Here is a 10,969-nt window from a genome sequence, read left to right on the forward strand (position 1 = left end):
AAACAACTAATTGCATTTCATGTATTTTTGATGAATTTCATATTTAAAAAAACCTAAGGTCGTTTTAATAAGTAATGAAAGTACTTTTGGAAATATCATATCATATGAAATGTACGCGAGAGGTTAAGATTGCCGCTCCACGCCATCGACGTATTTGTAAGGTTTTTTATTAAGGTTTTGCATTATATCCAAACAATAGCTTCGGTCCTTCAAAGAAAGAAATTGGTCATGCTAAAAGAAATTGGTCATGCTGCTCCGTTCAACATGTTTTTTTTTTTTTTTTTTTTAATTCAATCAAAGTCTTATTATTTTCATACATGAAAAAGTTGTTAATTTGGTTTTGCAAAGTCATATTGTGAATCAAGGGCGCTTCAGAAGGATATGAACGAATGATAACTGACATCGTTAACAACGCTTGCTGAAAGTCTCTTTAAAAAACCCATTTTTAATGCAGTTGATCATAATATTCTACAATGCTTATAATCTTTAACCGTTTTTGGTGTTCATGGAGACGTCACTTTATCAATCGACAGATTCACGAAAGGAAAAGAAAAGAGAGAAAACATTTGATTAGTGCAAGCCTTTCGATAAGCCATTGAAATTAAAAACTACTAGTATTATTAATTTAAGTTTAACAAATGTAGCATATGGTTCAATTACAGAAATAACTAGAGCAAAGCTCGTTGCAAAGCAACGAGTGGGTCTTCCTTTAATGTCGAGAGTAAAGCTAGATGTTCCTGTAAGAAGCAGAGTTCTTAAACAAATAACAAGGGAAACTTAAACAAAAAAAAAAAAAAACGAATAATTCTTGGTACGACTAAACAAAATCCGAATGATTCTGAGTACGAATTAACAAAAACCTTTTCAAAAACGACTAAACAAAAAAATCCGAAAGTGTCAAAGTAAGACTTAACAAAAATCGAATTATTTTTGGCACGAGTTAGTTTCAATTTGAACTTGACGCTATTTTTTAAACCTGGACCGCGGAATCAAAATTTCCGGATAAATCTATTTCAATCCCCAATATCTCTGCAATGCATCGTCCGATTTAAAACAGATTTCAGATTTGAATTCATTAGGGCAATTTCTTTAACATTATTGTATTGTCTTTTTTTTTGTTAAAAAAAATGAAAATTTTTAAAAATTGGAACTACTTCCGGTTTTGGTCAAAATTGATGAATAGAATTTTAAATCCCTCAGCACACTGTAGAATGGAGATTTCCTCCGGACAAAATCACTTTTTAAAAAATTAAAAATGGCCGTCAAATTTGAACGGAAGTGACGTAAATGCTGAAACTTTAATATCATTGAGGCACGGTAACTTTACAAAAGCTCTGAAAATTTTATTGAAATCAGATGGAATCTTTTTGAGATATTAAGCTGAGAAGGAGTCAGAAAAAAAAAAAATAATAATAAAAAGAAACCGAAGCAAAACAAGTAATTGGAAACGGAAGACCCTAATTACTTATTCTGCATTTAAAATTGAAATATAAATATTTGGGTAAATATACAGTTTAAATAGAATTGAAAAAATTTGCTGGCGCAAAATATTTTCCTGATAATTACCTCAAGGACGCGACAGTGTCCTTCTGTATAGAGTGTCTGTACCTATGGTACATATATATATATATATATATATATATATATATATATATATATATATATATATATATATGTATATATATATATATATATATATATATATTAATAAAAATTTGATACAAGGAATGCGTAGCTTGCAATCATAATTTTAAGATAATGAAGAGTGTTATATTTTCTGCTGTTTTTGCCCTGCTCTGTCAAACCACAGGTAAGATAATTTTAAGACATTCCGTTTTATTTCATCTTCTTACCAAGTTTGTTAATTATGGGGTTATTTTCAAATGTTCTGTTTGTATACATGTAAATTTTTATATTGAATAATTATGTTTGATTTTTAAAAGATCTAATTACTTTATATCTGTCATTTATATTTGAAAGAAAACTATATGGTCATGCCACTATTAAGTATGTTTATTCTTCGAACAATCAAGAATAAGATAAATTTGAACTTAATGTAATATGGAATGAAATAAATAGTGTAATATAATGAAGAAAATGCAAATACTTTTTACTGTGTCAGGATATCTTTTATAATAAAGAAAGCAAAATTTGATTTAAGTGGCTTTGCAAATACTAGCATACGTGTACCAATAGCAGTAGCAATAGCAATACGAAGCCTATACTTATATCTTGGTGTGATAAATTTGTTATAGCCCTCGGTTGCTGTATATCAGCATTCGAGCCGTCCTCTCCGTTTCATTTGTTCATTGCTTTTATTAATTTTGAGAATATAGTTATTGTTTTAATTGGGTCTTTTAAGGAGAACTTGGCTCTTTGTCATTGACTCTTGACTCAACAACCAAAATAATTATACATTTTATCTGGTTGCAATTAATTATTACTTCATACGCTTATTTCTTCTTTCTAAATCCGCTAAAATTATTACTAAATGTGAAGCAGTAGAATATGTTTATCGAAAGACACAATTTAAACAAAGAAACTGAACATCAGAGTGATAAATAAAGCAGGATATAAATATTACGTAGTTACGAGAGAATGGCAATACTATGGAAACAGGGTGTCGGGAGAATCTGAAAACCAGTACCCTAACGACTCTATCTCACGAGGGGATATAAAAATAATTCATATCTAAAGTGTTTTAATAAATGTATTAAATGTATTGACTCCAATACGATATTATGATAATACAAATGTATGTGTGTGATTTGTATTTTTATGCTTCTAAATATTCCATATTCCATCAAATTACAGATTCTTACAAGACCTTCGAATGTGTACAAAAAGACGAGGCGCCATCCGTTATTCCAGTCGCCTTTTACGCTTATATTTCCCGCACGTTTAAAGCCCTTTCGCCATATAAACCTTTTATATTCGATGCTGTGGAAACAAATCTTGGAAATGGATACGATAGAAAAACTGGCATTTTCACTGCATCATCCAGTGGTGTGTATGCATTTTCTTGGACCATTCACGCCGCCGGTACACATCACGCTGGCTCTAGTGGTAGTCAATTTGGAGAGATGGCGGCGGTGTTGACACAAAATGGAGTCGCAAAAGGGTCGGTCTATGCAGATACAGAAAAACAACATGATGACGCTTCAGCCACAGGGTTTGTGATTTTGGCTGCTTCGAAGGGAGACAAGTTTCAAATCATATGTCCAATGGCCGGCCAGGGTGCTTTTTTCAGCACTAAATACAATGGGAGGACATCTTTTTCAGGATATCGCATTGCGTAACATATATTTGAAAAATAATGGCATATGCTACAAATTATGTTGCATATAGAATAAAAGATAAAAACAGGAGTAGATGTTCTTATTTATTTATAATTTTTTTATTTATTTTTTTACAAATGAAAATGATATATTTCGAAGAATATATAGTAAGTTCTCACATGCTAATTTCCAAGCAAGAGTCCAATTGGCGACATCTTTCACATTAAAAAATCTCTTATTTGTATCTGATTCAACTAGCTGCAAAATGAAATACAAGCCAATACGATCTAGTACTTATAATTGAACAAATATTGTGTTTTCATGTTGATTAAAAAAACACTGCTTTGTATGTGAAGGGGTATGAAAAATTTTACATCTAAGTGGAACATGATTTTGCAGAAATGTGAGACCTTCAGAAAATGATAAAAATAAAAAAAAAAAAATGTAGAAAATATAAATGCCTTTAACACATGCAAGTGTATTTATCAGTTTAAAGAAGTCTGAAAAATTTACAATCTCATTCTTAATAAATGAGATGAATGCAGTGAGAGAAGATTGTAGATAGATAATAGTTTACGACAGTGGATCTAGATAGATATCTAAACAATATAAGTTGAGAAAGAAACTGGAAAACATTGGACACTTGCTTATTCTAAACATTATACTGCAGTATATAAAATATATGTATCCTAAGATGTAGGAAGTATTCATTTTTTTTTTTAAATTCTAGATTTTTCTTCCCTGAATATAGTTTATGGCTAAAACACAAAACCTTTAATTTTACGATATAATTGATGGGTTGACTCAGAAGACTTTATTCTTGGGAATATAAACTTAAGTATCTGGATGATGACGATTAGACAATGTGTACTATGATTCCTTGATTCAATTATTTTTGGTAAAAGATAAGGCGTTATCAAGAGCACATCTTTCGTTTGAGGACTAAATCTATTCACGTTAATGTGTTCTAAAAGTACATGTTAGTTTTGAGGTTTTTGGACTGCAGAGTGATTTCTGTTACTGTACATTATAACGAGTTGATTTTTTCTCGAAATTTCAAAAATCACAATAGTCAAATCAATCAGTCATATTTGTGAAATAGCGTAACACACTTAGGTGTGTTACATTGCATATCGGAAATTTACGAAATAGGTACATCGACACACCTTATTATTGATATTTACATAATAAAGCTATAAGTCTACACTAATGCTATTAATTTCACTACACTTTCCTTAGTTTGAATAATCTAACTGAGTCTCACCACAGTTAGAATTCCTCCCTTATACCCGTAATGTAGCAGAAAATTGCTGAATCGCTCCGGAACGATTTTGGAGAAAGTTAATGAAGTTGCCTTGAAAATAACAGTCAAATTCATCATAACAAACCTTTTTGAGACTGCAAATACCTTTCAAGTAAAAATTTTAATCCAGAGAATGGAAGAATTCAACACCTTTTCACCAACGTACACGTATTTTCTTTGTAAAACTGGGTCCGTAGGGCATTATTCATTTTTACGATAAAACATATTCTATCTTCACTCTCCTAACAAATATAATGTAACTTTTTTTGCATGTAATCAAATATTTTTTATCATCACGAAGACAAAAGTAAGTACTTTGTTGAAATGTATATTTGTTATTTTATACTTTCTCTCATAAGAAATCATTAATATATATGAAAAGAATGTATAGCAAAAATCCAATGAAAATTTACCCGTGTTTGTATTATTATTTCTGAGTTTATTCATGCAGATGTGATATTGTGGAAACATTAACTAAAGATCCCGTTAGCGTTAATGTATTGCACAAGCGCAAGATTGTAAAATCCAAAAAATACAGGTAATTTCCAGGATTTTTTGAGGAATTTTCGTTGATTATTAATAAGCAAAGCTTAACTGACAAAAAATAAAACAAATTGGTAATCTTCAATTACCAATGATGTTTGAAATATATAAAACAAAAGACAGCATTCTTCCGATTTCTTGGTATTAAAGACCAAATATACGAATCTATTGTTTTAATATAGTAGTATAGATTTCTGGGATTAAATTTCATAAATTATTAATATTTTATATTTTTTGGGGATATGCGATTAAGCTACATGTAAAATGATGTCTGATTAAATACATTTACTGCGTTTTAATCATTCGTTAGGGATTTATTTAATGGGAGGACAGGAAATAAATCAACAAAACTTGAACTATCTGATAGTTTAACAATTCCGACGAATTATGCGATATAATGTAAATGTAAAGTATAGTTTTTTTTAAAAATCTTTAAAAAAAAGTTTCTTTGTTGGGAAGGTGCATTTAATTGCATTTTACACAAAAACGTATAAAAGACATAATGAAGATCTCTATTACAAAGATTGCACTGTATCGCAGTTTATTTTTCTACCTCCAAATAATCTAGTAATTCCTCAAAGAAATAGACGACCTTGCCATACAGTTATATACAGTAGGACAGATTTTTTAGTAAAAAGAAAGGTAAATAAAATCCAGTTGCAACGGTTGGTTTTATTGCTATCTTTTAAGGGGGGATTATTAACGTTTAAAAAAATTACGCTTGTCAAAAAATACTGCGAACTAAGTCACTCTCTTTGTCCCCCCTTCGTGCCTGGGACTGTTTGATACGTATGGTTGCTTTCAGTCCCCGGGTCTTCTCTTGATTCACATAAGACAGCGTTTTGGTTGTTATATTATGATGTCCCAATTTCTGGTTTTCTTGCTGAGCCTTTGGAAATCGAGTTTGTTCTCTAGAAACTTGTACTATTCATTTTTCTGGTAAAAAGGGTGGAGAAGGGAATCTACTCGTCAGCAATGTTCTCTTTGAATATGTACACTGTTTCATAAGAAACAATGTAATTCCTAGCAACGTCTTTTGAATCTATCCGATTGAGTCCTGGTTAAGCAATTTTGCTTCATTGTCCATTTCCATCACTGTGTTTAGTGTATAAGAACAACATAATGATATCTGACTACACTGTGAGAGATTATGACGCATAGACGCATGATAAAACAGAGCATTGTAATTATTTTCGTACGTGTCCCTAGTAAAATCTTCAGAAATCTTGAAGGCAAAATTCAGACACTAGTATACTAAGATCATCTAACAGAAAACATGATTTAAGCACAGATTGATAGCGATTGTGTGAATCGGAACAATTTTGACTTCAGAAATATGATACTTGAAAAGAAGTACAAAATAATTTTGCACATACATTGTAACGTTAAACATATAGGATTTGAGGGGCCCAATTGAATGGCATTCTTTTAAATAAATTCTTAAAAGTACTGTGTGTTAGGTAAGTTGCGAGGTGTACTTGAGCTGTAAAAATCTGCATCCGGTTTTCCTATTTTAAATTGAACAATAGCGTATGTTTAGATAAAAACTGTCACTATTTACTACATGTTTATTGGACATGTTAACTATTTCAAAAAAATCATATCGCTTAAATATGATATTAATTACATATTTTACACTTAAAATTTATATCAAAATAGTTGATTAAACGTAGGTTTGGATACCAAGGAAAAATTTGTTGATGCAAACTTTTCATAATAATTACATCCAGCACGCGAAAGTGACATTTTGTCTATTGTGTGTGTACCTCTAGTATACATGAATAAGTATTCGAAATACATGTATACATTTGTTACAATAAACGCGTAGCATGTAATCATTAGTTTAAGATTATGGAGAGAATCATTATTCTTCCTGATTTTGTCCTGCTCTGTCAATGCACAGGTAAGGTCAATTTTTTAAAGCAAATCCTTTATCTCTTAATTTCGTACGTGAAAACTATACATCTTCAAATTGATGAATGATGTTTGATTTTTGATACAGCTATATTTATTTTATATACATTATATCAATAACTTCTAAGAAGACAATAATTGGTATTTATCATTTAAAGTAATATATTGAATTTTGGAAAAATTGAGAGTAAGGTAAATTTGAACTTAATATATTATATGAATTGAAATCAATAAAGTTAGAAAATGCAAATACTTTTAACTGTGTCAGGATGTCGTTTGAGTTAAAGGAAGTACAAATTTGCAAATGATGGCATTTACCAACAGATGTTCAATATGACTGATTATTTTGTTAAATTATGTTCTTTTTCTCTAATTTTTTTTTTCATTTTTCATTTGCTTTGGATATATAGTATTTAATCTGTTTTCTTTACATGACTTAGTGAAATGTTTCATTCACTCCCCATGTTAAGCATATCGTCGGCAACCAAAATGTACACTTTTTCTGGTTGCAGATATTTACTATTTGAATCTTATCTACACTTTTAAAGTCTTGTGAAATTCTAAGTGAATACATGTATGTAATTCAGTTTACGATGTTCATCAAATGACATATTTTGACCAAGAAATAAAACTTCGAAGTAATAAATGTATAAATAAATAAAGATGAAATGACCATGCTATTTTGATTGCGTTAAAAGTATTTAATTAATTCATTGCACTAACTTTACAAAGATATTTTGATAACTCAATCTGTAATATGTAATTAAATGCTTCCTAATTCCTTATTCTATCAAATTACAGATTCCTATAAGACCTTCAAATGAATACAAAAAACGAGGTGCAATCCGTTGTACCAGAAGCGTTTTACGCACGTCTAAAGCAATTTCTGCACATTAACCTTTTATATGCGATGCTGTGGAAACAAATTTTGGTTATGGATATACCAAAAAATTGGTATTTTTTACCGCCCCATCCAAAAGTGTGTATGCATTTTCTGGGACCATTCACGCTGGTTCAAGTGGCGCATACAGAGAAACGGCAGCAGTGCTGACACAAAATGGGGCTGCAAAAGGGTCAATATATGCAGATACAGAAATCTAAAATGATGAAGAATCTGCCACGAGTTTTGTGATTTTTGCTGCTTCAAAAAGATATAAATTTCAAATTATTTGTCCAATGACAGGCCAAGGTGCATTTTTCAGCTCCCACGCCTCTTGGAAAACATCTTTTTCGGGGTATCGGAATGCTTAGCTGATTTTTGACAGCATATGCTACACTTTATGTCGAAAATTAAATAAACGATTAAACAAATTTATTTTACTAAAATTAATCATTTATTTTACTATGACTATATAAAAGTGCAAAAGGGCCAGAGTCAACGCTACGCTCGCAAGCCTATTTACAACAAAGACGTCCATCGGCCTCATCGTTCGCATGACTGAATGAGTCTGGAACAAGTATCTGCAAAAAGAAATACATATAATATGATAAGCACGGGTAGATAGATAAAGACTCTTACTGGTCAAAAAGAACTACTTGTGGTAAAAATGCAATAGTAACTTCATAATTTTTATACTTTTCATATGAATATTGATGAGATATACTATTGAAAGCCATTATAAATGTGTTTTGTATATATAAATGTGGTTAAGTCCTTTTACCTTTCAAATAAAATGTTTATACATATTCCTTATAAAAACTAATTTTATGGTAACCGTTGCAATTTCCGTCTAAACAAATGCGAATGATAACATCTCGAAAAGAATTGACGTTTCAGGTTTTCAGATTATATATAATTAGAAATTTTATAGATATATAAAAACAGGAAATATTTAAAAGTAAACAAACCATATCACTTGGGACCGACCTCTTACTTAATTTTAATGGTATGCTACAGAACCTATACATACACACAAATGTATCTTTGCGCTTCCGTGATAGTGTAACGGAAATGTCAGTATTTAAAGCACATGCTATTTCCTTGTATTTAACTGAGGTGATCTCGTGTTCCTCGTATAAGCGAGATCCTTAACTTACTTGTACATGTACATCATTATTGAAAACAAATGTAAAATGTACTAGCACAGATATGTTTCGTTAGGTTGTTTTTCTCCAAAAATTAAGGTATATGCTATCTATTTATTAAAAAAATGCCCTGACAATGGAAAAAATTTATGTTTTTTTTAAAAGACATTTTAAAGGAAAAAAAACTTTTTTTTAACTTGACGAAAATAACTAAATATGGTACACACTGATATTTATTACTTAACCCTAATATATAAGGTTTTATGTTACCTAGAAAAGATGATTAGATTAGGTTTCTATAACCTTTGAAACTACATTTGACTTTTATTCTTGTTAAGAGTCGCTGCGTTGGTATTTTTCAGCTTAAATGCTGGGGCAACATTAAAAGCATGCATGATAAAAATAAATCCTTGAACGACTAGATAGCCTAACAAACTTATTACTTAATATTAACGCAAACCAAGATATCATTAAAATCCCATTTAGCAGCCCACCAGATTTTGAATAGATATCAAGATATTGTATTTGACATTAAAAACTGATGTTTGGTAACACTCTTATGCCCCCGGTCTGCCGCCCACAGCATCTAATTAGGTCAGTAAAGGTGTATTTTATAACCAATAAAACATAATATGGTTGAAATGAATTTTCCAACACTGAATTTAAAAAAAGTAAACCCTAAAAAAAGTTAATACTATTCAAATTGAATTATTGTCATACCACCATACAATACTGCTGAAACGCAACGCTACGGCAAATCATTTTAAGCAGCAGTGTACTAATTGTATTGGTGATGGGACTAAAAGAGATGAATTTTGAAGCTTCTAAAACACTCTTTTACAATTGTATATAATTTTAATTACCGTGTGGTTAATAATATTGTCATTGAGTGTAGTGTTGAAATAAGGAAATTAATATGCTAGGTATTGTAGATAAAACCGGTTCTGTGTCAAAAACAGTATAATAACATTGCAGAACCAAGATTTTTAGGTCACCTGAGTCACTCAGGTGACCTATTGCAATTGGTCTTCGTCCGTCGTCGTGCGTTAACAATTTTACATTTTTAACTTCTTCTTGAAAACTACCAGGCCAATCGTTACCATTTTTGGTGTGAAGCATCTCTATGGTAAGAAGAATCTAAATTGTGAAATTTATGGCTCTACCACTCCTGGGGTGCCACGGGCGGGGCCAAATATGCAAAAAAAGCCAAATATTCAAAAATCTTCTTCTCTACTCCCACGCATGTGAGGAAAAAACTGGTTGCATGGTTGTGATGTCCATGAGGCCCTCTACCAAAATTGTGAAATTCATGGCCCCTGGGTCAGGGGTTCTGGCTCTAGGGTGGGGCCAATATGGCCATATAGTAAAAATGTATTAAATCTTAGAAAATCTTCTTCTCTACTACCATATATATTTGTTAAAACAAAAAGCATGATTATGATGTCCATGAAGCCCTCTACCTTAATTGTAAAATTCATGACCCCTGGGTCAGGGGTTCAGGCTCTAGGGTGGGGCCAATATGGCCATATAGTAAAAATGTTTTAAATCTAAAAAAATCTTCTTCTCTACTACCATATATATTTGTTAAAAACTAAAAGCATGATAATGATGTCCATGAGCCCTCAACCTAAATTGTGAAATCTATGACCCCTGGGTCAGGGTTTCAGGCTCTAGGGTGGGACCAATATGGCCAAATAGTAAAAATGTATTAAATCTTAGAAAATCTTCTTCTCTACTCTCATATATATTTGTTAAATACTAAATGCATGATTATGATGTCCATGAAGCCCTCTACCTAAATTGTGAAATTCATTACCCCTGGGTCAGGGTTTCAGGCTCTAGGGTGGGACCAATATGGCCAAATAGTAAAAATGTATTAAATCTTAGAAAATCTTCTTCTCTACTC

At 31.2% G+C, this 10,969-nt stretch overlaps 1 protein-coding gene across 1 annotated transcript; it reads left to right on the forward strand.

The window, feature by feature from the left end:
• Positions 1-1,742: 1,742 nt before the first annotated feature.
• Positions 1,743-3,299, forward strand: LOC128182815 (complement C1q-like protein 3). Its single transcript, XM_052851567.1, has 2 exons — positions 1,743-1,810; positions 2,815-3,299. The coding sequence occupies exons 1-2, from the start codon at positions 1,759-1,761 to the stop codon at positions 3,297-3,299; spliced, it is 537 nt and encodes a 178-aa protein (XP_052707527.1). The 5' UTR covers positions 1,743-1,758.
• The last annotated feature ends 7,670 nt before the right edge of the window (positions 3,300-10,969 follow it).

Source organism: Crassostrea angulata, chromosome 5, assembly GCF_025612915.1.
Source record: "Crassostrea angulata isolate pt1a10 chromosome 5, ASM2561291v2, whole genome shotgun sequence".
NCBI lineage: Eukaryota > Metazoa > Mollusca > Bivalvia > Ostreida > Ostreidae > Magallana > Magallana angulata.